Source organism: Ananas comosus, linkage group 18 (assembly GCF_001540865.1).
Source record: "Ananas comosus cultivar F153 linkage group 18, ASM154086v1, whole genome shotgun sequence".
Taxonomy (NCBI): domain Eukaryota; kingdom Viridiplantae; phylum Streptophyta; class Magnoliopsida; order Poales; family Bromeliaceae; genus Ananas; species Ananas comosus.
The window spans coordinates 9,700,739-9,723,766 of NC_033638.1; the positions used below are offsets into that span (position 1 = coordinate 9,700,739).

Genomic DNA, 23,028 nt, shown 5'->3' on the forward strand with positions numbered 1-23,028 from the left:
TCGATTGGAACTTCTTCAGAAATAGGTGCTTTTCAAATACTTGTTTCAAATGCTACGCCAAATAGGCATTGTATCTTGTCTAATAAATACAAGTAATTAACACTTGGCGTACACAAAATCTAACATTTCTAAAGCAACATTTAAAATCACAGTTATTATACTTTACGTACACAAAATCAAACATTTCTAAGGCAACATGTAAAAACAGGTTATGGTAACAGCTATACTATCTGTACAAGTACATTAACAGTATTTATACCGACCGTCCCTAGAGCAAGTGGTAAAAGGCTTGGTGGTTGGTACCCGAGACCTAAGTTCGAATCCTAGTTGATTCACATTTCTCACTAAGTTTATTTCTAAATAAAATAAATGTAGCGGGTAACGTACTGCTATCTATCTCTAAAAAAAAAACATTATTTATGTTCCTGGAAGCATATAGGTTGATGAAGAACCACCAAATAATAAAATACAATAAAAATTCTGGGAGAAAACATAAACTCTTTGGTATATTCTTTTCCATTCTAAGAGCTATTTCCTGGATTGTTCAAACCCGCTTGAAGGAAATCAAAAGCAGGTAAAATTTTATAGACTTTACCTAAAGTATAATGCATTTTAAAATGCACAACTGAACTTTGAAAGTCCTAATTGCACTATCTAACCTAAGAGTGTATTTGGTTTAAGTATCTCTTGGTCAAAAGTTAACGGTGTTTTTTAACTTATTTCATAGAATATTTATAACCTATTCTACAACTTATTTTACTAACACTGATTGACTTCAACAGAACTTAATGGAATTTTCTAAGAGAAAAAAATTGACAAAAAAATAAGCAGTAATATCAAATTTGCAAAGCTCAGAACATCATTTCAAAGCACATGATATTGTTCACGTCAGGCCTGCAAAGTTTTACCTAAAAGGGAACAAATCATCTTAAAGAGATAGCTGACAAGTAGAAAGAACCAAGCCACAAAAATGTTACCAGTCACAAAGAAAAGGAAGTTTGAACTGCAGAGCTTGTGGGCACTTACATTGCTTTTTCTCGGCTTTTTGCCATTTGAAATGGAACCACCATTCACATGACATTATGACCAATCAAGAAGGCACCTGCATTATAGTAGGAACCACAAGGTTCAGAAGGTTTCAACAGGGTTTGTGGGCATTTAGATTGAACTCTAAAAGCAAGCAAAATTAAAAAGCGCTTAATAGCATTTATGGGAATAAAGATAGAACTCTGAAAACAAGCACGGAATCACGAACAATTTATATGAAATTGTAGCACCTCAATATGCAGAGTGGAAATTAATAGGTATGAGCCCTTGTATCCGAATTAATTACATGTGCGTAAATTTCATAACAAGACATATGCCATTTATCAATTATAGCTTTTCATATTACATATAATCTTTTAAGTAAAATTGGCTTCACAAAAATAAACTAGCAACAATTACCAAATTTGTTTCAGATAAAATCTTCTGTATGAATAAGATGTTCTGATCTTTTAGATAGTAGCTTATTTCTGATTTATCTAGTAAATTAGTAGACTGATGTACATATCTCATGTGTATCTACTCTTGGATTACCAGCATAATATAATGCTAGGGTCTGAAGTTTACTCACAAACAAAAATTGAAAATTTCAGTGCGACTCGACTAACTGATTTTAAGCAGAATCCTTGGTGAGAGTCCAGTAACTCCAGTTTCTGGCCAATATCATAGTCGTAGTGTTCCAATTCTGACACCTTAATTTAGTCTAAAGAAAAGAAAAAAAAAAAAAGCCTGACTTCTTAAGACTTCGATAATAATTGGTAGATAGGCATAGTAAACTAGACAGGAAACAAAGAGAACAAACGACAAGTTTCCAAATGTTAATTTCCTTCAACACACATTACTGGGCTTTCCCCCAATTTTTCTACAATGTCCATTTACAACGTCCACTGGCCCAGTCTGTAGAAATTTAGTTGGCCCTAAGTCGGGTTAGCAGTATTCGATTATAAATTACCACCTCTCATTAGTTCCAAAGAGTCCTATTTCCTATCAAATCCTCATGGATGTTGCAGAATTTGATAACAACCAAATAAGGACGACAAGAACAAATAATCATATTTGCCTACAAAATGACCAATTGTCCTCAAAAGCAGTGGTTTTAGTTTAGTCAGAGCCTCAGAGAAGAGGAACTACCATCTTGCATAAGATCTGTACTTCACATACTTGTAAGATAGAAAACGTAATGCCTCAGCGCATATTCGTATGCTAGTACCTACTTGTTACTTACTCTAATAATAAACAATAAACTGTCTTCTATTTTTCAAATAAATACCAATTCGAAAGCAACCCTAATTGGAAAATATTCTCGCTTGATGTTTATAGAGATCTTATCATAAATAAAACAAATGAATCACTAGAAAAAGCTAAAAAGAGTGAGCTAGAGACACACCAAGGATTGATTTAGAGAAGAAATAATATTTGAAACACAAAATTTGAGAATATTTGATCATCAAAAGGAATTACGGATGTTTATAAAACATGATGTAACTCAATAGAAGAACCTTATGTTCAGTAGAAAGATCACTCAAAATAGAGTTAACGATTATGAACAAGGTGCTCTATTTTGTGCTTGCAGAGATTTTTATGAAATAGAATGTTTATTGATTGAATTTTCTTTTTTTGGGGGTAAATTTATTGGGGTGAACCCTGCAATTTTATTGAAGAATGAGAGAGGTAGTAACAAGCCCAGTCCAGCTAAGGCCCAAATGGACCAGGAGAAAGAACGGAGAAGAAAGAAATAATGAAAGAAAAGAAAAACGGTACATTGAGGGTTCTAATGTTGCATAATCTCCCAGTTTTTCAGGGCACAGAACAGCCTGTAGACGGTAGATGGTGCTTACCATAATCACAACTAGAATAACTATTTGCTCCGCCAACGGTGCAAGTCTACAAATAAGAGCCTTGTCGTTTCAGCAAACTGCGACAAACACTTTATAACTAGTAATGCATGACCTAGCACGGATAAGATAATGTATAAGTTGTTAAAAAAAACACGTCCTAGTGCCTCGCTCACATAGCACAACCCTTCAAAAGGACATGGCGAAATGCTCAGAAATTACCAAAACTTAATGTTATCTATCAACAAAAAGTGAATTTGGAATGGCATCCGCAGCTACTCGTAATACTCCACGAAAAGGGACAAAAAAGTGAAGCTAAAACATTGTTTTAGCCTCGTTAAGCATCGAACTTGTGAATTCGGTAAAAAAATAACACACCCAAAAATTTAAAAATGGCGGCATAACTAGGCACATTTCATGACCAAAATATTCTAGTTGGCGAAGATGTGGCTTCTGCAAGCATCACAAGAATTTAGCCGCCGATCTAGTAGAACATTTCAATTTTTCTTTTAAAGCGCGATCCGAAAGAGCGAAAGTCACATTTCCTGGCAGTCCACTCATACTATTTCAATTTACTAGATGAAAATCATCAGTTCAAATCTGAAAAAGAGCTGTCTTCACTGAAATCAATTTTCGACTTTAATTATCATCAAAAACTCTCCATCACTTTGAAAAAGTGAAAGAATAGAAGACCATAGATAGACAACTCATGACACAGCAAAAGAGTTTTACCTGACAGAATCTGAAACTTACAAATTAAATTTCTTTATTTTACGCACCACATCAACTCAACAGAGACAAATGACAAAAGAACAGGGATATAGCATGGTCGAGAAAAGAACATCTACCATTATCCTCAAAGCTTCTCTCCAAACATGTATTAAGCATATTAAGTAGGTAAAACACGAATGGAACTATCTGAACTATATAACCCATTTTGATCCGACTACTCAACCTAAAAAAATTTGGCTTTTTTTACCTGTCATTCAATTCCTTGATTTGAACCATTTGATGTGCTCTTTTGTTACAAAATTTGGATGTGTCACACACTTGAGTGGTAACACAGTTAAGTGAATCATGCGTGATACTCTAATCAGAGTTCTGAAGTGAAAGAACAGTTAAATGGCTCAAATCAAAGGATTCAAAAGGCTAGGGTGGGATCCGATTTCATCTATCAAGTACATCTAACATAGCCTGTTGTTGATGTACACCTTAGGTAAATTACATAGCAGCGCAAAACTCCTCCAGAAGAGAACTCAGGGTACTAATATCGAAAATTCTCTGAGACCAAAAAGGTAACAAACAAAATCTCTCATCAAAATTTCTTGCTGAAACAGCTTGGTTCAAAGCACCTGCGTTGGTCCACAGCAGGTCGATCGCAATCCCTCGCATCCTCTTCGCGAAATCAACAACTCGTCAAGGGCGATCGATCATGGCGATAAGGACGCCGCCATTGATGAGAGCGTCGGAGGAGAGAAAGGCGCACTTTTAGGGCAAAGTGAAGAGGAGGAGGACGACGACGATGGAGAGGGAGGAGGAGGAGGACGACGATGTTTTTCTCCGACTCTCCCACCTACGTCTTTTCTCCGACTTATTTTCTCTAAACACGCGTAGAATGAAGTCGGCGAATGTAAGGTTCCTCGGCACCGAATTCTAGTGCCAAAGTCGGCAGTATAGAATGCTTCGTTGCCTGTTTTATGAATCCCGCTTTTAGCCACCGACTCCAGAAGTCTGCAAAAAATGGTGTTTTGTTGCCGACTCCCATGGTTGGAGACCAATTCAGCTGCCAAAATTTTCAGAGTTTTTCGCTACCAACTAGATGGTTTCTATTGGGATTAACTGCACCTTTGGTGACTAAACTTTTAGTTACAGGTCCATTTAGCTCATAACTACGCCACTGGTACATTTAGATCATGATGTTTAATTTATTTCAACTAAGATACCGAACCTTAATTTTCGCTTCCATCGAAATACGCAATTGAATACTTTCGCTGGAGATTTCTAACGGCAGTCGACAAACAAGCGACTTGTGTCATTTACCTCACAACAACGTTTCTTTTGACTCTCTTCTGTTCTCGATCGTTATTTGATCTATCACTTTGACAACCGACCAGGTTGGATCTACAATGTTGAATTCTTGATTTCAAAATATAATTTAATTTGATCAACCTCAGATATTTGATCTATCACTTTGACAACCGATCAGGTTGGACCTACAATGTCGAATTCTTGATTTCAAAATATAATTTAATTTGATCGACCTCATCTGAACGTTTTCTAGCTCGTTTAAGCTCGGATCTAGCTCGAAATAATCGGCCAGGCCCAACCAACTAAATCCTCATCGGGCATGATACCGGAAAGTCTGAACCGGACGAGATGGGTCGGACCGAGTTCGCTCAGACCGCATCAGCGTGGCTTCAATTGGAATCAATTTGTGGACCCACAAGCAGCTTAGCGGCTGGTGAGAAGTACGACATCAATTAGTTTACAATTTTGATACATCCTCTTTTTTTTTTTTTTGGGTCCATTGTTTGGTGCCTCGTGATTCCATCATATCTCCCAAACTCATTTCCACGCAACTCGATACTGATGGTGCTTTATAATAACTTATTAATAATAATAATAATAATAATAATAATAATAATAATAATAAACATAACCAACCACCGCCCCGTATAATGTCCACAACGAAATTTTGAGCCGTCCTGGGTCGGCTAACCCATTTAATTTCTCCAATTGCTACAATGAAAAACTATAGGGGGGCCCACGAAAAAGACCATAATTGGAGAAATTTGTTTAAAAATAATTAATTAAGTACACCGCCGCTGATCATTAGCGTTCTCTACCATTATAGCACATTAATTTTATAATCTTAGTCAAAATTTAGAGCCCTTCTATTTTGTATTAGAATTTTTCTTTTGCTATATAATATAATATATAAATCAAGAGGAACGCTAAAAGTGCCCGATTACAATTATAGAATGTGATAGATGTAGTATTTTTGCAATCTTTTTTGGGCAAAAAATTTATTTATATAGAAAGGACACTGCGCGTGCTGGTAAAGCTATCTCGGGGAACGCAATTAGTAGAAGTTGGTGGGGGAGATGTGCAAACCTGCAAAATAGTATTAGTTGTTTTACCTACCCATCAAAATTTCCAATAATTGTGATTTGGTTCACACCGTATGAACAGGTGAAAAGCTACACATGTTTCAATTTCCATTACCTTTTTCGTAAGATTTTTTTTGTTTCTTTCAAAAAGTGGTTTGAAACAAAAGTTTTTAGTTTGAACCCAGTTAGTTTTTACACTTGTACCCCGAGAATAAGTCTCACAATCAAGTCGCTACTCTTGGAACATAAATGTGTGCATGCGAAAATAAGTTTCAATTAAGCTAAGTAAAGTAATTTCATCATTTCGTACAGAGACAGAAGGACAGAAAAACAAGGCAAAAGCAGTCAGATTACGTTGCGCACAGTAAAAAAATACGATGAAAAATTGATAGGCGTATTTTTATATACTTTCATGTTGTTTCGCATAAAAGTGTTGGAAAATCCTCAACATAAGAGAGAATTAATTATGCTTGATGGTTCAATTATTGAGGGTGTTATGGACATTGGATTTCACATGTCTAAAATTAAGATTAATCATTATGCTTTGCTCATTTTAGGCTATAATTTTTTCTTCATTTTAGACTTTGTTTGGTTTTTTTGGCTCTTAACAATAAACTAACCAACGGCCCTTAGAAGAACACGTGGCAATGTTGAATAAGTTCTTCTATAGAGTCTATACATAGTCCTAAATAAATGATTGAATTGGGCACTATTTGATGTGCAAAATCCCAAATCTAGAGGGACTGGTCACCTACTATTGTTTGCACTTATCTTTACTAACAAAAGATCTCATCAACTTCAAAAATCAAATCCAGCCACAAAAAAAACCAAAAAAAAAAAACCCCCCCCACACTTTACGAGTATAATTAACACATTTTGGCACAACACATGAACAAAATCATTACTAAAAACCAATTTAACTTGAATACGAAGATCTTATTATTAGACAAAATAATAAACTTTGGCCAATTTTGGTTGGCTATGTATGCTAATTCGTCGCAAACTATAAAATTATTTAGTTCCAATTTATAACCAAGACCAACTAGAACGAAAGCGACCCATAGTCTAAACCAAACTTTTACTTGACAAGTATTCAAAAAAGGTGGTCTAAGAAGTGAACTTTTTCCATATCATTCCTCACCATCATTTTCCTAATCACATGAATAATTAATCTTGTTTCAAACGGTTTTTTATCGAGAGAGAAAAAAAAAAAAAGAAAAGAAGAAGCTATTGGAACACTTTATTATGAAGTGTACATTTTACGCTCTATTGTTTAGCTAGTTAAAATTTTTTATGTTAAACATTAAAAAAATGATAAGACGGATGAATAAATCTGTAATTTAAAATTTTACATCTAATTTATAGACGTATATATAATGAATAATACTGTTCTTCAAAATAAATGTCTCCGTGGGCCATAATATTTAAATTAAGTCAAAATTTAGGACACGTGATTATGTTAAATTAATAATGATGGATTAAGAGAGAATTCTAATAAACTTCATGTTAGAAAAATCCATTTACAAGGCGTCAACAACGAACCCGTCAATGTGTTCAAAAGGGGCACAAAGGGAAAAAAAACGAACCCAAAGCCGAAAAAAAAAACAAAAGTTCAACAAAAGTTCAATCCTATCTTTTCCTCAGAACAAAAAAAATTTGATTTGATTTCCGAATTTGAATTTGAATTTAAATTTCTCAATTTGAATTTCAATCGACAGAAGCGAGGGAGATACTGGCACTGGAGATACTCCCATGGCTGTTCTCCAACAGCGCCACCGCGGTCTCGAGGTTGGCGACGACGTCGGTCATGGCGGGCCGCTCCCGGCCTTCGAGGCTGACGCAGTGCACCGCCGTGTATGCGACGAGCTCGACGGCCTCGGCCTCGTGCGGCCCCAGCGGGCCGGGCCTTTCGTCGAGCAGGCTCCTCACATTGCCGGCCACAATGCTCGGCACCGCGAAGTCCACCACGCTCACCGGGTTCCCGCCTTCGTCTTTGAATATCGCCCGCCTGCCGGTCAGCACCTCGAGCATGACCACTCCGAAGCCGTAAACGTCGCTCTTCACCGTGAGGTGCTGCAGGCCGTAGTACTCCGGGTCCATGTAGCCGACCGTCCCCGCGGCTTTCATGGAGAGGTGGCCGCCCTCCGAGTCGGGGCCCATCAGCGAGAGGCCGAAATCGGAGACCCTCGCGACCCAATTGGAGTCGAGCAATATGTTGGAGGATTTGATGTCCCGGTGGATGATCGGCGGCACCGCGTAGTTGTGCAGGTACTCGATGCCCCGGGAGGCGTCGAGCAGCACCTTGATCCTCACCTTCCACGAGCTCCGCACCACGGAATTCGCCAATGCGGCGCTCGCGTCCTTGGAATGCAGGTGGTCGTAGAGCGCGCCGTTCTTCATGAACTCGTAGACGAGGAGGCGCTCCTCCTTCTCCTCGCAGTAGCCGAGCAGCCCCACCAGGTGTTTGTGGTGGAGCCGCGAGAGGAAGGCGAGCTCGGATTGGAACGCGCTCTCCTTCTCCTGGAACTTCTTGCTCCGCGGGCCCGACTCGCTCCGCTTGATCGCCACCTCCCGCCCGTCGGGGAGCTTCCCCTTGTACACCGTCCCGAAGCTCCCCGCGCCGATCTTCGTCTCCATCGAGAAGTTCTTGGTCGCGGCCGCCAGCTCCGGGAAGGTGAATTCCTCGGCCCGGTGGTCCTTGAACGACGACGGCCCGCTCCGCTGCCGCCGCATCACTCGGGAGCCCTGCCGCCTGAATATGCGGGACTTCGACCCCGACGGCGACGTGAACGGGCTCGCCACGCCTGCCCCTGCCCCTGCGCCGGCTGATTCAGCTGCATTGGCGCCGCCACCGCTCCGGCTCGCGGCCGCAATCGTCGGCTGGACCGCTGCCGCACTGATTGCATACAACCCCAGAGCCCGAACAGAGGGGGCCGGAGTCGGGATAAATCCCGCAATTGCAATCGCTCTGTTGCGCCGCACAAATACCCGGAAGAATCGTAGGCAAAGGGAGAGTGGTGACCGACGAATTGCGCCAATCGGATCGCCAGCACACGACTGAAAAGTTGGACGTGGTGACGCCGCAGGTGAGGTTGCCCCCCGCGACGACGAGCGCGAACTCGGTGGCGTTCGCCGGGGTGTGGTTGTTCGCGGCGGGGCCGCCGCCGAAGCCGCCCCAGCAGAGGACGGTGTTGTTGGGGCGCCGAAGCGCGCAGGTGTGGTTGGAGCCGAGCGCGAGCCCCGAGAACTCGAACGCGGATCCCCGGGGCGGGTCGGATTGGCCCGAGGCGTTGCTCCCCCTGCAGAGGAGGAACCCCGCGGCGTCCACGCCGCACACGTGGGAGTCCCCCGCGACGATGCTCGCCATGGAGAGGTTGGAGAAGAGGGCTTGGATGGCGCCGCCGCGCGGTCCCCAGCAGCCCACTGTGCCGTTGCCCGCGATCGCGCAGGAGAAGCCGTCCCCGGAGGTGAGGGAGCGGTACGAGCCCGGGACGGAGCGGGGGAACTGGGCGCCGCCCCTCCACCATTCGATGCGCGAGGCGTTGCGATCCACGGCCGCGATCTGGTCCACGCCCACGGCGAGGCCAGCGAGGGCGTCGGGGCCGTTGTAGACCCGCTTCGGCCGCGGCGGCCCCGCGCCGCCACCGCCGACGCCGTTCCAGCAGAAGAAGGCGGCGCCGCCGGACCTCAGCCCGCAGAGGAAGTCGCGGCCGCCGGAGACTGAGTCGAAGGACAAGTTGGGCGACAGCGGCTCCGCCCCGCAAACCGTGGCGGAGCCGTAGGCGATGGCGAGGGTGGAGGCGGAGCCGAGGGCATGGGAGGGGGAGGGCGCGAGGACGACGACGACGACGACGACGAGGATGGACTCGGCGGCTACAGTCGCTGCGTTGGAGAACCTGATCCTCATCGGACGGTGGGGATTGAGCGAGGAGAGTGGTGGGAACGAGAGCGTTGCCTCATCATCAGAGAACGAGTTCGAGGAAAGAGAGAGAGAGGGAGCGCGAATAGAATCAGCGAGAAAAGAAATAATAAAAAGGGGTGTAGAAGAGAGAAACGCGAACGCCGCGTCGTACCTCGTTTGGAAAATTCGTCAAACTGTGTCCGGAAACGAACGACACTGGGTTAACGTTACTCGTTGCTGTGGCTCGCTTAAAGGCAAGTGCTTCGATCACCGTTCATTAGCCTGATCAACGGCGGAGATAGCTACATGGCACTGATTAATAGCAGGAGCCCGCTTTCCATTTTCGAGACATGTTTCGGTGCACCAAAACCCCATCCAAACCGTCCATTTTTACGTGGTTTTTGAACGGGTTATAGAAAGGTCAATAAATTTTCTTTGACCTCGCTTAAATTGCCACATCAAATCCAAAGTTACGGTCCCATGTCCAAACGGTAAATAATATATATATATATATATATATATATATATTCCAATTCTTGTGGCCATTTATAGAGCATTACTAATAAGTTCAAATAAAGAGCTAACACAACTTTCCCATTGTATTAACAGTTGCATATTAACAGTGTCTAGAGAACTTGATTATCTCTCGAATAAGATTGTTCATTTAGTACAAATTTATTTGTACATAATTATTGAATTTAATAATTAAAAAAAACCATGTTCAAAATTTTTACTGGTTATTTTTTTTGATAAATACTTGGAGCTCATTTGTTATTGAATCTTACCTACTGCTGAAATGCAAAATAAAGTTGTGAGAAAGCACATAAAATTTTTTTTTTTTTGTCTTTCTTTTGAATCGTAAAATATATAGCATAATTGATGTAAAACATAAAATTACGAACAAAAATATACAGAATATTTTTTTATTATATTTTTTTAACGGCACGTAACACAATCACTCCATAATTATAACTAAAAATTTTTATTTAATTAATAAGTATCCGCAGATAAAATTTAGGAGATCAAACGTGGAGAAGAAAAAAAGCGTTTGAAAAAAAAAAAAAAAAAAAAAAAAAGTGACAACGAAGTGATCTCAGGTCACAGCTGACCAACTACGGCTGCCAACGACCAGAGACTTAGTCGCGCCACGCCATCACAAATTAATTTACGAAGCCTAAAAGTCGCATGAAAAATTTTGCAAAAAACCCCCTCTCATTGGTCGAAAATCACATTACGTGGAAACTACGCAGGTTTTGCAAAGTTCATAGCATAGTATTTTTCATGTTAACTACTGTACAAATTTTCCCACGTGGACTCAGACTCGTCCACTCCAATGTAGATCCAAATTCTAATTCCGGGCTCGGTCAATAGTCGACTACATCCGGTCAAATTAAGCTTCTTCCTATCTAGGGTTTCTAGATAGGATATCGTCATCCCCCGTGAGAATAAGGTGTGTATGAATATCTCTGTGAATTTAAAATAAATTTTGATTATTATTTAGTTAAGGACAGTTGAATAAATTGGTTTGGTTTTGTACGTACGGCGAAAAATTGTATATATGTTTGTAGTTAATTTGGGTACAACTTTGGTACCGAGGGGAGAGTTAATTAAATGAACGGTGATGCCGCTCCTCTTTAAATTTGAGAATATATATATATTAATTATTTTCTTCACGGCTTGGTTTGGTGAATCTCACGTGCATTACTGGAACTGTATCATCCTTGTTATGGTTGTTGTTGTTGCTGCTATTATTATTATTATTATTATTATTATTATTATTATTATTATTATTATTTTGGACGAATTCATTAATAGCATGATCGTTTGTTCACGTAGTATGCTACCATAATTTCTCCTTCGTGCCGAGAGGTTTAATAAATTAAGAAAATGGCGCGAGAATATTTTTAAAATTTAGTATTTGAAGGACTTGTCCAGATGTCAGAATAAATTATTGAGGAATAACTATATGTAAGGTATAGAAATTTTATTTTGTAATGGTTGTTCATAAATTTGCTTCTATTTTTTTTTTTTTATGAACTGATTTATTTTATTTTAAAAAAATTGCTTGGAGGTGACAAACTGTTCCGGACAGCCTCCCTCCGCATTCGATTTCTAGCCCAGTGCAAACAAAATATTCATGCATTGGAACAAATCGTAAATTTAATTAATTGTACGTAAAGAATTGAAGAGTTTTACAACTGCATTTAGTTAGCAAATGAACGTAGTTATCAGGTCAAGGAATTTATGAGGCATGCTGGAGAACGCGGAGAGAACCCGACATTCCTGTAGTTAATTTGAACGCACACGACACGGGCTCCTCAATTCGGTCTGGGTCCACCACGTACGGTGGTGGTATTGGTGCTTTAAATACTGTGTGGAAACAAAAACAAAGAAGAATAAGAAAAGGAGGTGTGTACATATGTGTGTGTGTGTGTGTGATAAAGATGAGGCATTGATCACATGAGAGGTGCCATGTCCCCCTAATACCGGAGAAAGATGATACAAGCAACTGAGAAATTACTCCCTCAATTCACCTGGTATCCATCTTTCATGTAAGCCTTTAGTTTTATATATATATATATATATATATATATATATATATATAGAACTAGGCTGAAATACTATCAATACCACTAAGTTATTGGTACTATTAATTTTTTAACCATTGGATTGAAAAATATGTGGTTAGAATGATATGAACCCCCTAGAATTAAGTGAGTGTTGGTTAAATAGTATAATCTAAACAGGTAAAAAAAATCAAAGGATTAAATCTAACAGTAGAAAACTCGATAGCACATTGGATTGAAAACTGTGTGATCAGAATGATGTGAATCCCCTAGAATTGAGTAAGTGGTTGGTTGAATAGTATAATCTAAAGAAGTAAAAATAATCAAAAGACTAAATCTAACGGTAGAAAACTCGATAGCACCAAATTCTTGATGCTAACAATAGTATCTCAGTCGGTCTCTCTCTCTCTCTATATATATATAATATTATTTTTTAATTACGTAAGTTTCAAAATAATTAATTGGTTTATAAAGTATCAAAACAAAAGATTCTGAGCTGGTAGCTTTTCTTTTATTTAATCTGCTCGTATTTGATTCAAGTTCATGATTAGGAGTCAAGTTCATGATTAGGAGTGATAAGTTCTTAAGAAGTTTAAATATAAAAAAAAAATATTAAATGTAATATATTAAAATATTGTTCTTTAGTGACATACAATTCTAGAGAAAAATAATTATTCTACGCAAGCTGTTGACCAGCTTCTTATTGCTCTTCATTGATCAATAATTTTCAATTCTCACCATATATTAGATAAAAAAAAAAAACATTGGGAGGTAATTTACTGGTGGGAGAACGACTTGGCTGGTCCAACGCCGATGTGGTGCACCAGGACCAGGTTCAGACAGTAGAGTGGAAAACTGTAGTGAAGTGTAACTTTCAGAACTCTTACCTGCTTTTAAGAGACAAGACACCATGGATTTGAACATAACTTATTACTCTCTTCTGCCACGCACAAGTTGCGATGTGGACTTTCTAATAAACACCTTGTAAAGGGGAACAAAAATATCTTAAATCTTCGAAAAATATTAGATTTTTAAGAACAATAATGATAGCAAATTCTAATGATTTTCATACTAGGTAGCAAATTGTGATTGGAATGTCTTCTTTTCTTATATAATTTGATGTATAGATTGTGCGTAGATTGTTCTCTTGTAATTTAGTTAGGCCTCTTTGTTTGGAGAGTAGTCCCAATTATCTGAACTAGTTTTGATAAGAAAAAATTACAAGAGAACATAAAGTATTTGATTAGCACTCTTTACTATAGGATAATATATTTAGTTAGTTTTAGTCGATTACCATCCTAATAATTTATGTAAATTATTAGCTAAAAACTTGACCTAAAATAAGATATACAGTAAGAATAAAGTATAAACGGAATAACTTATGAGTGCGCTATTTACTGAGCCAAAGCTACTGTTTCAATTCTACAGCAAATTTGTTGGTGTTATATCCTCCTAAAAATTTCTTAATAAAGATTCACGGTCTCAATATGAACTCTCTCTCTCTCTCTCTCTCTCTCTCTCTCTCTCTCTCAAATCATTTTGGGATCACCTTGGTTTACATCACTTTCACTTCATTAGTACCAGAACCTCTCTCTCTCTCTCTCTCTCAAATCATTTTGTGATTATCACTGTTTACATCACTTTCACTCCATTAGCACGTACCATAATTAGAAAAAACAAAATATTAAATATGCGGGACAAATTATTATTATATGACAAATATTGTACCTTCGGTAATTCTACTGTTAATCCAATGATTCAATAACGATTAATTAGGTCTGACAAGATTCATTAAATGTGATCAATGTACAATCAAAACAATTATATCACTAACATCATTTTAGACAAAAACAACCGGTAAGCCGTTGATGATCATTCTTCGTCTGTCACCTTTCTTTTGATTCTTTTCCGATCACCCGCAGTAGGAGAAGAAGTTGGAGGAAAATATACGACACGCCGCCTATGGTGGCATATTGAAGCTTCGAGCTCCCTTCGACGTCCGGGAAATCGCCGTCGACGCACCGGTTGAATCCCCCGGCCAACCACCCCAAGTTCTCGTACCCTCCCTCGTGCAGCAACCGCACCGCCATCAGCGACCTGAACCCAAGTCCTATATTATTAACTCGAGCCTGAGTCTAACCCAAATTAGTTCGGACTTTAATAAAGCATTCCATGTTATCTTTTTGGTTCCAGAATTGATATATTTACAAATATAAATATACGCGGCTCACAAATTGTCTATTTGTATTTCAAAATCTTTTTAAAAGGAGTGGATAGAACATCTGAATAGTTCTATATTAAAGAATATACCCACAATATTTAAATTTTTTAGAAATAATTTTTTTTTATGTCAAACATTATTTACTTAAATTATGTTAAACTGTTCCTCGACTCGCATGCCCCAACAATGCAAAATGAAACGAGAGTGTTTACCTTTAAAGCCCATTTGTTTCACCTTTGATAATAATTCAGGTTAAATTTGACTTCGAATAAATTAGAATTCAGATAAAAAATTAATTTTCTACTACGTGCTGTTTATATCTATAGTTGTAGTATGTAGAATTGAATTTTTTTTAAAAAAATTTTGCTATTTATTTGGTAAAAAATAAATAACATCAAAACTAAAGATGTGAGATATGGATTAATATGTTATTTTTTAGATTTTTTGTTCTGAAATTGACCCCGGTCTAACGCTATTTCAAAATTAACTAGATAAAACGAAAATAAATATTTACAATCGCAAACCACATTATCCCTAATCATTTTGGGTGAAACAAAAACGCCCTCTCCCTCCGAAGGAGTAGCTATTTAGCACTATATTTTCTTTTTATTGAAAAAAAAAAGATAATTATTATGAATTTTGGGTGTTGTAGAGGTGTGAAAGTTGTAATTAATTGTACCTGAGGCCTTCGCCGCACGCGACGAGCAACTTGGTGGCCTTGTCGGGGACTTGCGCCTCGACGTCGGCGACGAAGCGGTGGTTGACGGTGGTGAGGAGCTGGCCCGTCCAGAGGCCGACGTAGCCGAAGTGGACCCACCGCTTGAGGAGCGTCAGGGGCCCGTTGTCGGGGTCGGCCACGAAGAGGGGCACGTGCAGGGACCCGCCCACCCGGGCCTTCTCCCGCTCCCACGCCGGCCGCACGTCCAGCAGCCGGAACCCCCCCTCCCCCCGCAGCATCCCCGCCGCCTCGCTCGGCCTGATGGCCCGCACCGACCCCGACCGGATCAGCTCTCCTGCCCCGCCCGGTCGCTCTTGTTGGGCCCCCAATACGAAGGGTTTGAGGCCGGCGCAGCACGCGGAGGAGGACGACGAGGACCAGAGCTGCATCGGCATCGGCATCGGCATCGCCATCGCCATTGCCGGGGGTTTCGTTTATTATCCCCTGCTTTTCTCTCTTATCCACTATCTCTTTTACTTGTACGTCCAACGGAACTTATCTATTTACATTTTGAAAGCAGGCCCCTTTATAGACCTTGTATTTTTTTAAAAAAGTTTTTTCCGCTGTATATTTTTTAGGGTAACCTTCAAAAACCATCACGTGGTTTCGCGCTTTCTCACTTTAGTATCATATAGTTTAAAGTGTATCACTTTAATACCATTTTTTTTTTTTTTTTCCGTCAGCACCTTCATTAACTATTCATTAAATTATATATAAAAAATTTTAGACGTCTCATCTATAGCTTATCAAATATTCATCTTAGTATTCTATAGTTTTAAAAAATTTTACGTTAATACCATGTGATTTTTACTTTATTACTAATTTGACCAAAAATAAATAATGAAGGAATATCAGAAAGAGAAAAGCAAACCGTAGAATACGAAAATAACATATTTTAAACCAGAGAATACTAAAATAAAAAAATGCAAAACCACACGAGTGATATTTAAAGTTTTTCTTATTTTTTATTTCAGAACCAGCAGCCACTTACATAAAATAGTTAATAATTAGCGGAGTCTGATATTTCAGAATGTGATTTTGAGGTTAACTAAAAGGCGGAACCTTTAAATTAGATTAGAGTTTCTAATTCTATTACGCAAAAGAATCGAACGTAAATTCCCAAGATGGTGCACCGGTTACTGAAAAGCCTCTGCATTTTTAATTATTATTATTATTATGTGCAACATGTAACAAAACTCTTACGTCCGTTTATTATACAATCACCAATTCACACATGCATACTATTATCAAGCAACACAATAAAACACCCGTTTGAGATAACAAACTGCGCCAAAACAGATCAAACGAACTCGAACCTCATGAGCAGCTTCACAGATTTGAACCTTATTCCTTCACGGTCGAACAACGGCACGGCGCAGATTCCGGACCTTAACTCGGATACGGGCAAGCAGGACTGCCCGCCAAAGTCGTCCTTCTCGGACATATCGTATTCGTGTACTTCGATTCGAAGCAGAGCTATCTCAGGAACACGTAAGGGGAAAGTGAACTCCTCGTTCCAAACCGGTGTCCAGTTATCCTCGATTGGCTTTGTCTTCTTCATCATGGAATCAGCTGGAACTCCGGCAATCCCTACCTGTTAGATCAATCATTTGGTCACTAATTTGGCCACGTAGAATAAAAAAATTGTCTAATTGCACGCATTAGTTGAAAAAAATATATAGTAAACCTAAATTAACCAGATAAATAACGAATAATCGAAAATGTGTGTGAGTGGTAACAGAGAAAATGCAATGACAGAGATTCCGAATAGAACAGCAGATAAGGTTTACACCTTAACATAAAAGTCGGGAGGGGAATAAGCATCAAAATGCGTCTGCTTGAAGTCCATACGCCAACCATCGCCCATATATACTTTGACCTAGAAGAGATGATTTTGATTAAACCAAATCTGAGGTCTATCAAGTTAAATAAAGGAAGTAAAAGGAGATAAATGAAAAATTAGTTCCACTTGAGTAATCCACACCTTCAAGGTTTGCTTCACAGCTAAAGCTTCTTTGGGATCAAAAACCTCATTGTTGGGGCCAGTTTTCAACAAGAAATCAGGTTTCTTCATATAACCACAGCCCCCGTTGGCTTTAAAAAATCCTTGCATTAACCAAAGGGATCTTCCATACCCCTAGAAGATATTAAAGCAAATTCTAAGTGCACTTTAAGGAATAGGTATAAGTACAAGTTCCTCAGATCAGATTGAAATTAAGTTAGAAGGAAGAAATCTAAGGTCGCAGTTCAATTGGTATCTTAAATGAAGAAGCTAACCTGCATGTTGAAGGCAACCATCTGAGCCCCATGCACCCAGCCGATAAATGGATTATAATTAGAGGAAGTGACGCGTGTTCCCTTCGGGTAAATTCTCAGTAGATTTTTCTGAGTGAACCTATTTAAAACAAAAACGTTGATATATTAAAAACTATCAGAAAATTTTTGAAGGTGGAACAGGAAAGACATGTTCAGCATTCTCAATCAATTAATCCTGAATACCGCAGATAAAGATGATACCGACAATCTAGCAAATAGCTGGTCTAGATTCGTTCAAGGTTCCACAATCAACAAAACAATAAATGCCAACACTAGAGAAGCATTAGTACCGTATGAGGTCAGCACTATGTGCCGCTGCTGCTTTGGCAAGTTGTTGCTCACTCAAACTGAGGCGCCTAACTTTATCGGGATCAACTTTTAGTGCTTCACTCAAGCCACCCTTTGGTTTACCAGCCCTGATAGTGATTAGATGTTTGTATTCTGGTGGTTGCTTTTGTTGCATTTTCTGCGCATCCTCATCCTCATCCTCATCCTCATCCTCATCTTCATCATCATCGTCGTCGTCGACCTCATCTCTACGTTTAGACTAATCAATCAATAGCAACCTACTTGTAAGAACTCAATAATTGGAAAATAATTGAGGGAAAGATCAAGTCCGCTCGAAGCAATATACAACCTTACTATGAGATTCAATTTCAGCCTGAAGATCTGGGACTTCCTTTCCCCATGCAGCTTCCTCTTTTGATTCCTTTCCATTGTGAACTTCAATATTCTTCTCCTTAGAAGTCTTAGCTGCGAGATACTCCTTTGGTGGTTTTGTTGACAAGATGACGTGGTTCATTAGGGCTGCTGGTGAAGGGAACTCTTGAAGAAATTCTGAGTCAGGGTAGTATAGCATGTCGCCAAAGATTTCTATGACCATCTAAATAAGAATTGCAACAGTTACTGATAAAAGACGAATTTGACAGAAGTGATTGGTAAAATCTACAAAATTATTTTTTTTCAATAAAAAGATAAAATTACCTTGGCAACTTGAGCCTGAAGATCACGAGTAAGGTGGTCTTCCAGAGTTATAATAACAGGATAGGGAGAAGCACAAAAGGCATATTCTTTAATCGAATTTAAACATTTTCTAAGTGGGACTGGAGATGTCAATGTCCTACAAAGTTTCAACATGGAGAAACAAATTAAAATAGATAAACAATAAAAAAACACTAAAAAAAAAAATCTGCAGCTAAATAATGATCTCGCATTCTACTTCAATTGTCAAACAAGTGAATAAAGAAAATTAGCAAGTATGGCACTAAGTGAATCAGCCAAACTGAATATTCTCCATTTCTCTTGTAGCGGAAGGAAGAAAGTATGGGTTGTTACCATTATTTGTTATTTTAAAAAATGAATCATATATCCAACATTAACTGTCTGTCTAGCTTCTCAACTTCTAAATGATTCATAGATCCAGAAAATGAAAATGTCGACGACACAATGTAACCTGGAAATCTGGCATTTTGCTCACTCTGGTTAGAGGATGAGTAACATTTCACGAGACCATAAGATGGGTGTGCTCATTATGTAACTTGCGAACAACAATTAACTCCACAGGACAATGTAGGATTGGCTCATGAAATTATAATTGGAATTGAACACTACGACATGATACCTTCCGTGGAGAATGTCTACATCGTCTTTTGCAGAATTAGGCCACAAATCCAGTTCAATTACTCTAACACCTCTTTGGAGCGCTTTAATAATTGGGACATCACTGCAATCACTGCTAAGCTGATTCCCAGTTAGGTATGAGTTATGACCTGTATATATGTAATAGTGTGACAACGGCGCGCTCATATCATGATGAACCTGCAGTGAAAGATTTTCCATGATGTGCCACAACAGACAGAACAAACCCATAAAAAACACACTATGAAGCAATGCGCTATAATGTACTATAATGCAAAAAATAAATCTACAGGAAAACAAACAAAAATGAAGATGTGTTGTCGCACGAATCACATATACAAATTGAACTTAATTGAATTGAATTTAATTTGGTTTATTGAAGAGAAAGAAATCTATCTTCTTCTTCTTTTCTTTTCTTTTTGCGAGAAACGAAGTGACAGAAAACCTTGAAGACGACAGATCTAATGATTAGTTGTAATCATGAGGATAGTTGGATTTAGGCTCTAAATGACTAGAATTTCAGTTACTGAATTAGCATACTCCTTCGTGCCAAAGTATGTTCTAAGTTCCTGTTTGCGTTAGTTTCTAGCTGTTGAAATAATTTTTTTTAAAAAAAAGAACTACAGGCAATTTTGAAAGCTTTACGACATCTCCTCAACTTCTGATTTATTTATTTAAATTACTTTAGTTAGTTAAGTTAAAAATTTTGTCGAATTTAATGGCTTAATTATCTATTAGCCATTAAGCGTTATAATTTACTTGCTAAGAAGCGATCAAAGGCATTAAATTTGACGGAAATTGCCGAAAACTTTAATAAGGTCCCTAAATTTCCATTTCGCATTACTTAGTTACCGAAACAAAGAAATAAAACATAACCAAATCAACTACAATGCAATGTCCAAATAAGGATCATCTGTAATCTTAATGCGAGGAAGAATCGAGCAGGATGAAGAGCTTAAGAATCGGAAACCTGAGATTTGAGGGGAGGGTTCAGCTCGTCGGAGAAGAGGAAGTGGTGGAAATCCTCGACGGTGAGAACGAGCGGCCGCGCGATCTTGGCGAGGTGGAGGCGGGGCCGGAGTTGCCGGATCCGCTCCATGATCCGCTCGGCGTCGGCGTCGGTGGCGGCGCCGCCGTGGGCCTCGGCGAGGAACCGCCGGAGCTGGGCGGCGCTCATGGCGGCGCCGCCCTCGGCGTACGCCGCGAACGCCTCCCTCACGTCGCTCGGCGGCTCCGCCTCTCTCCACCGGAACTTCCTCGTGAAGCAAATGCAGTATTTGTAGCTCCCCATCGCCCCCCCTTTTCCTCCTCTGTTCTACGACCTCCTCCGATGCGGATTTTCTCTTCTTTTTTTTTTGGGCTATTTTTTGGGGATTTTTTGGGAAGGGTTTTGATCGGAGAAAAAGTTGTGCGAGGGATGTTTCATCGAGAGGTTTGGGATAATAAAAACGAAGGGGTCCCACATTATCGACGATGACGTGTCGAAAGGATTTCCTACAAATTCGATGCATAAAGCTGACGTGGCTTTTCTTCTTCTTTTTTTCTTTATTGATTTCATCTGCGCGAACTTCACCGAATAGCAACTTGTCACGTAACCCCATGTTGTGACAAAGCATAAGTAGTTGGAGGGAAACGAATAAAAAAAAAAAAAAAGCTCATAGAATTTTACTCAATTACGGACTATATTAGATCGATCATTTCATTTGTTCAATTAAATCGATCAATAATATTTTAATTTTAAATTTTAAACTAATTATTTATTTAATAAATTTATAAATTAATTATAAAAATATTATGAAATATAGTAGTTAAATCAGTAAAAGTGCTATTGATTGACTCACATCAAACAAATTAAAAAATTAAATAATAAAATTAAAATTTTAAGAATTTAAATAACTTAATTAAAATAATTTATAATTTAAATAAACTTTATATATTTTTGTCGGAAAGAAAACAACCTAAAAATCTCTCCTAATAGAAAAGTTGAATCTAAGCTTCACACCATAATAAATGTGGTAGCGGAATCCAATAAATTCTTGTTCAACAATGTTATTGTAAATAAAGATGTTGAGCTAACGACTTTTTATCAAAATTTTCTAAACAATTTGTTATGCAGGTTAAAGAACAAAACTTCTTAAAAGCTAGATGTTACGAATTTACGATTCACCCATTGAGTTCATTTTTAATCATTATTTATTTATATGTGATTATCTAATTGCACCTTACGGGGTTGCAATCGTAATAAGCTGCTACGGAAGTGACTGGAGGGAAAATTAATAAATGCCAGATCGTTGGCTCCTGCCGACATATTGAAGGCTGTGGATAAGATTGGGTCGCAAATTTTCTGCGGTCCTAATTAATATGGCCTTAAAGAGCCTTGTTTTAGAAAACTTATTATATTTTGATAGATTTTTTTTTATATTTTCTTATAAAGTTCTTATCAAGTTGATAAATATCTGTGCCGCGTAGTATCCCCACATGGGTATGATGTCGACATATATATATACAAATAAATAAATAAATATATATATATATATATATATATATATATATATATATATATATATATATATATATATATATATATATATATAATTTGACTAGGCTACTATCTGTAGTAAATTGCTCAATTTACTACCGATTTATTTTTGATGATAGAGCTTCTAAATCTACAATCGGCACCGTTGAACATGATTTAGACCATTTAAATTATCTAGAAATCAAATTTTATAATTTTTTGGTATCACTAACTGAACAATTAAAGGGTCACAAAACCTATAATTTTAATGGCTGATATGGTACGTTTGCTCAGTTTACTATCATCACTTTTTGAAGGATATTCATTTCCAGTCATTCATTTTTCTGTTCACTTGATGGACAAGAGAACAATATCGAAAATGTGTGAAATTTGATTTCCAGATAGTTTAAATAGTTTAGATCATGTTTAACCGTGCCGATCGTCAATTTGGAAATTCTATCATCGAAAATAAATCGATAGTAAACCGAGCCGTTTACTACTAGCAAAACTCTCTCTCTCTCTCTCTCTCTCTCTCTCTCTATATATATATATATATATATATATATATATATATAGTGAGGCTACTATGCTATCGGAAGCACGGAAACCTTCCGTGCTTCCAGCTCGTTTTCGATGTTGCGATTTTCGAATCGTTGATCGGTTCCTTTAAACTTGATCTAGAATATTTGAAGTACTTAGAAAATAAATTTTATGATTTTACGATATTATTTGCCTAGTGAACGAAGAGGCTCAAAATCAATGGCTGAAAATAAAAATCTTACAAAATGTAATAATATGACATTAAAATTTTAAATCAAAAATATTGATCTTGTTTTATATAGTATAAAGAATTTTCTATAAAAATTTCATGTGATTTGGATATTTCTACACCGTTAAACTTGTAAACGGCTCACTACTGTCATTTAAATTTTTTGATTTTGAGCCCATTCGATCACTAGGCAAATGATATCGAAAAATAATAAAATTTATTTTCTAGGTACTCCAAATACTCTAGATCAAGTTTAACGGAGCCGATCGACGATTCGAAAGTCGTAACATCAAAAACGAGCTGGCCGATAGCATAGTAGCCTCACACTCTCTCTCTCTCTCTCTCTCTCTCTCTCTCTCTCTCTCTCTCTCTCTCTATATATATATATATA

The 23,028-nt window shown here is 38.4% G+C and overlaps 3 protein-coding genes across 3 annotated transcripts; all 3 read right to left on the reverse strand.

Moving 5' to 3' along the window:
* LOC109723657 (putative serine/threonine-protein kinase-like protein CCR3) lies at positions 7,449–10,119 on the reverse strand. The gene is given in 2 exon segments (XM_020252087.1): positions 7,449–8,872; positions 8,874–10,119. Coding segments are annotated over 2 exon segments (2,199 nt in total). The 5' UTR covers positions 9,897–10,119; the 3' UTR covers positions 7,449–7,696.
* LOC109724120 (rhodanese-like domain-containing protein 10) lies at positions 14,171–15,989 on the reverse strand. The gene is made up of 2 exons (XM_020252811.1): positions 15,358–15,989; positions 14,171–14,554 (listed from the first exon to the last, which is right to left on the reverse strand). Exons 1-2 carry the CDS (start codon positions 15,813–15,815, stop codon positions 14,344–14,346), a joined length of 669 nt encoding a protein of 222 aa, XP_020108400.1. The 5' UTR covers positions 15,816–15,989; the 3' UTR covers positions 14,171–14,343.
* Positions 16,533–20,784, reverse strand: LOC109724119 (phosphoinositide phospholipase C 2-like). Its single transcript, XM_020252810.1, has 9 exons — positions 20,321–20,784; positions 19,334–19,530; positions 18,697–18,832; positions 18,350–18,595; positions 18,003–18,259; positions 17,674–17,791; positions 17,381–17,533; positions 17,189–17,275; positions 16,533–16,990 (listed from the first exon to the last, which is right to left on the reverse strand). Exons 1-9 carry the CDS (start codon positions 20,639–20,641, stop codon positions 16,697–16,699), a joined length of 1,809 nt encoding a protein of 602 aa, XP_020108399.1. The 5' UTR covers positions 20,642–20,784; the 3' UTR covers positions 16,533–16,696.

Bases quoted from the DNA above. Each gene is read 5' to 3' on its own strand.
- LOC109724120 (XM_020252811.1), bottom strand. From the start codon at position 15,815: ATGGCGATGGCGATGCCGATGCCGATGCCGATGCAGCTCTGGTCCTCG. The intron at 14,555-15,357 runs GTACAATTAATT...ACTTGGGTTCAG, and splicing joins GCGTGCGGCGAAGGCCTCAG to GTCGCTGATGGCGGTGCGGT.
- LOC109724119 (XM_020252810.1), bottom strand. From the start codon at position 20,641: ATGGGGAGCTACAAATACTGCATTTGCTTCACGAGGAAGTTCCGGTGG. The intron at 18,833-19,333 runs GTATCATGTCGT...GAAACTTTGTAG, and splicing joins GTAGACATTCTCCACGGAAG to GACATTGACATCTCCAGTCC. The intron at 16,991-17,188 runs GTGTAAACCTTA...TTGATCTAACAG, and splicing joins CTCCCGACTTTTATGTTAAG to GTAGGGATTGCCGGAGTTCC.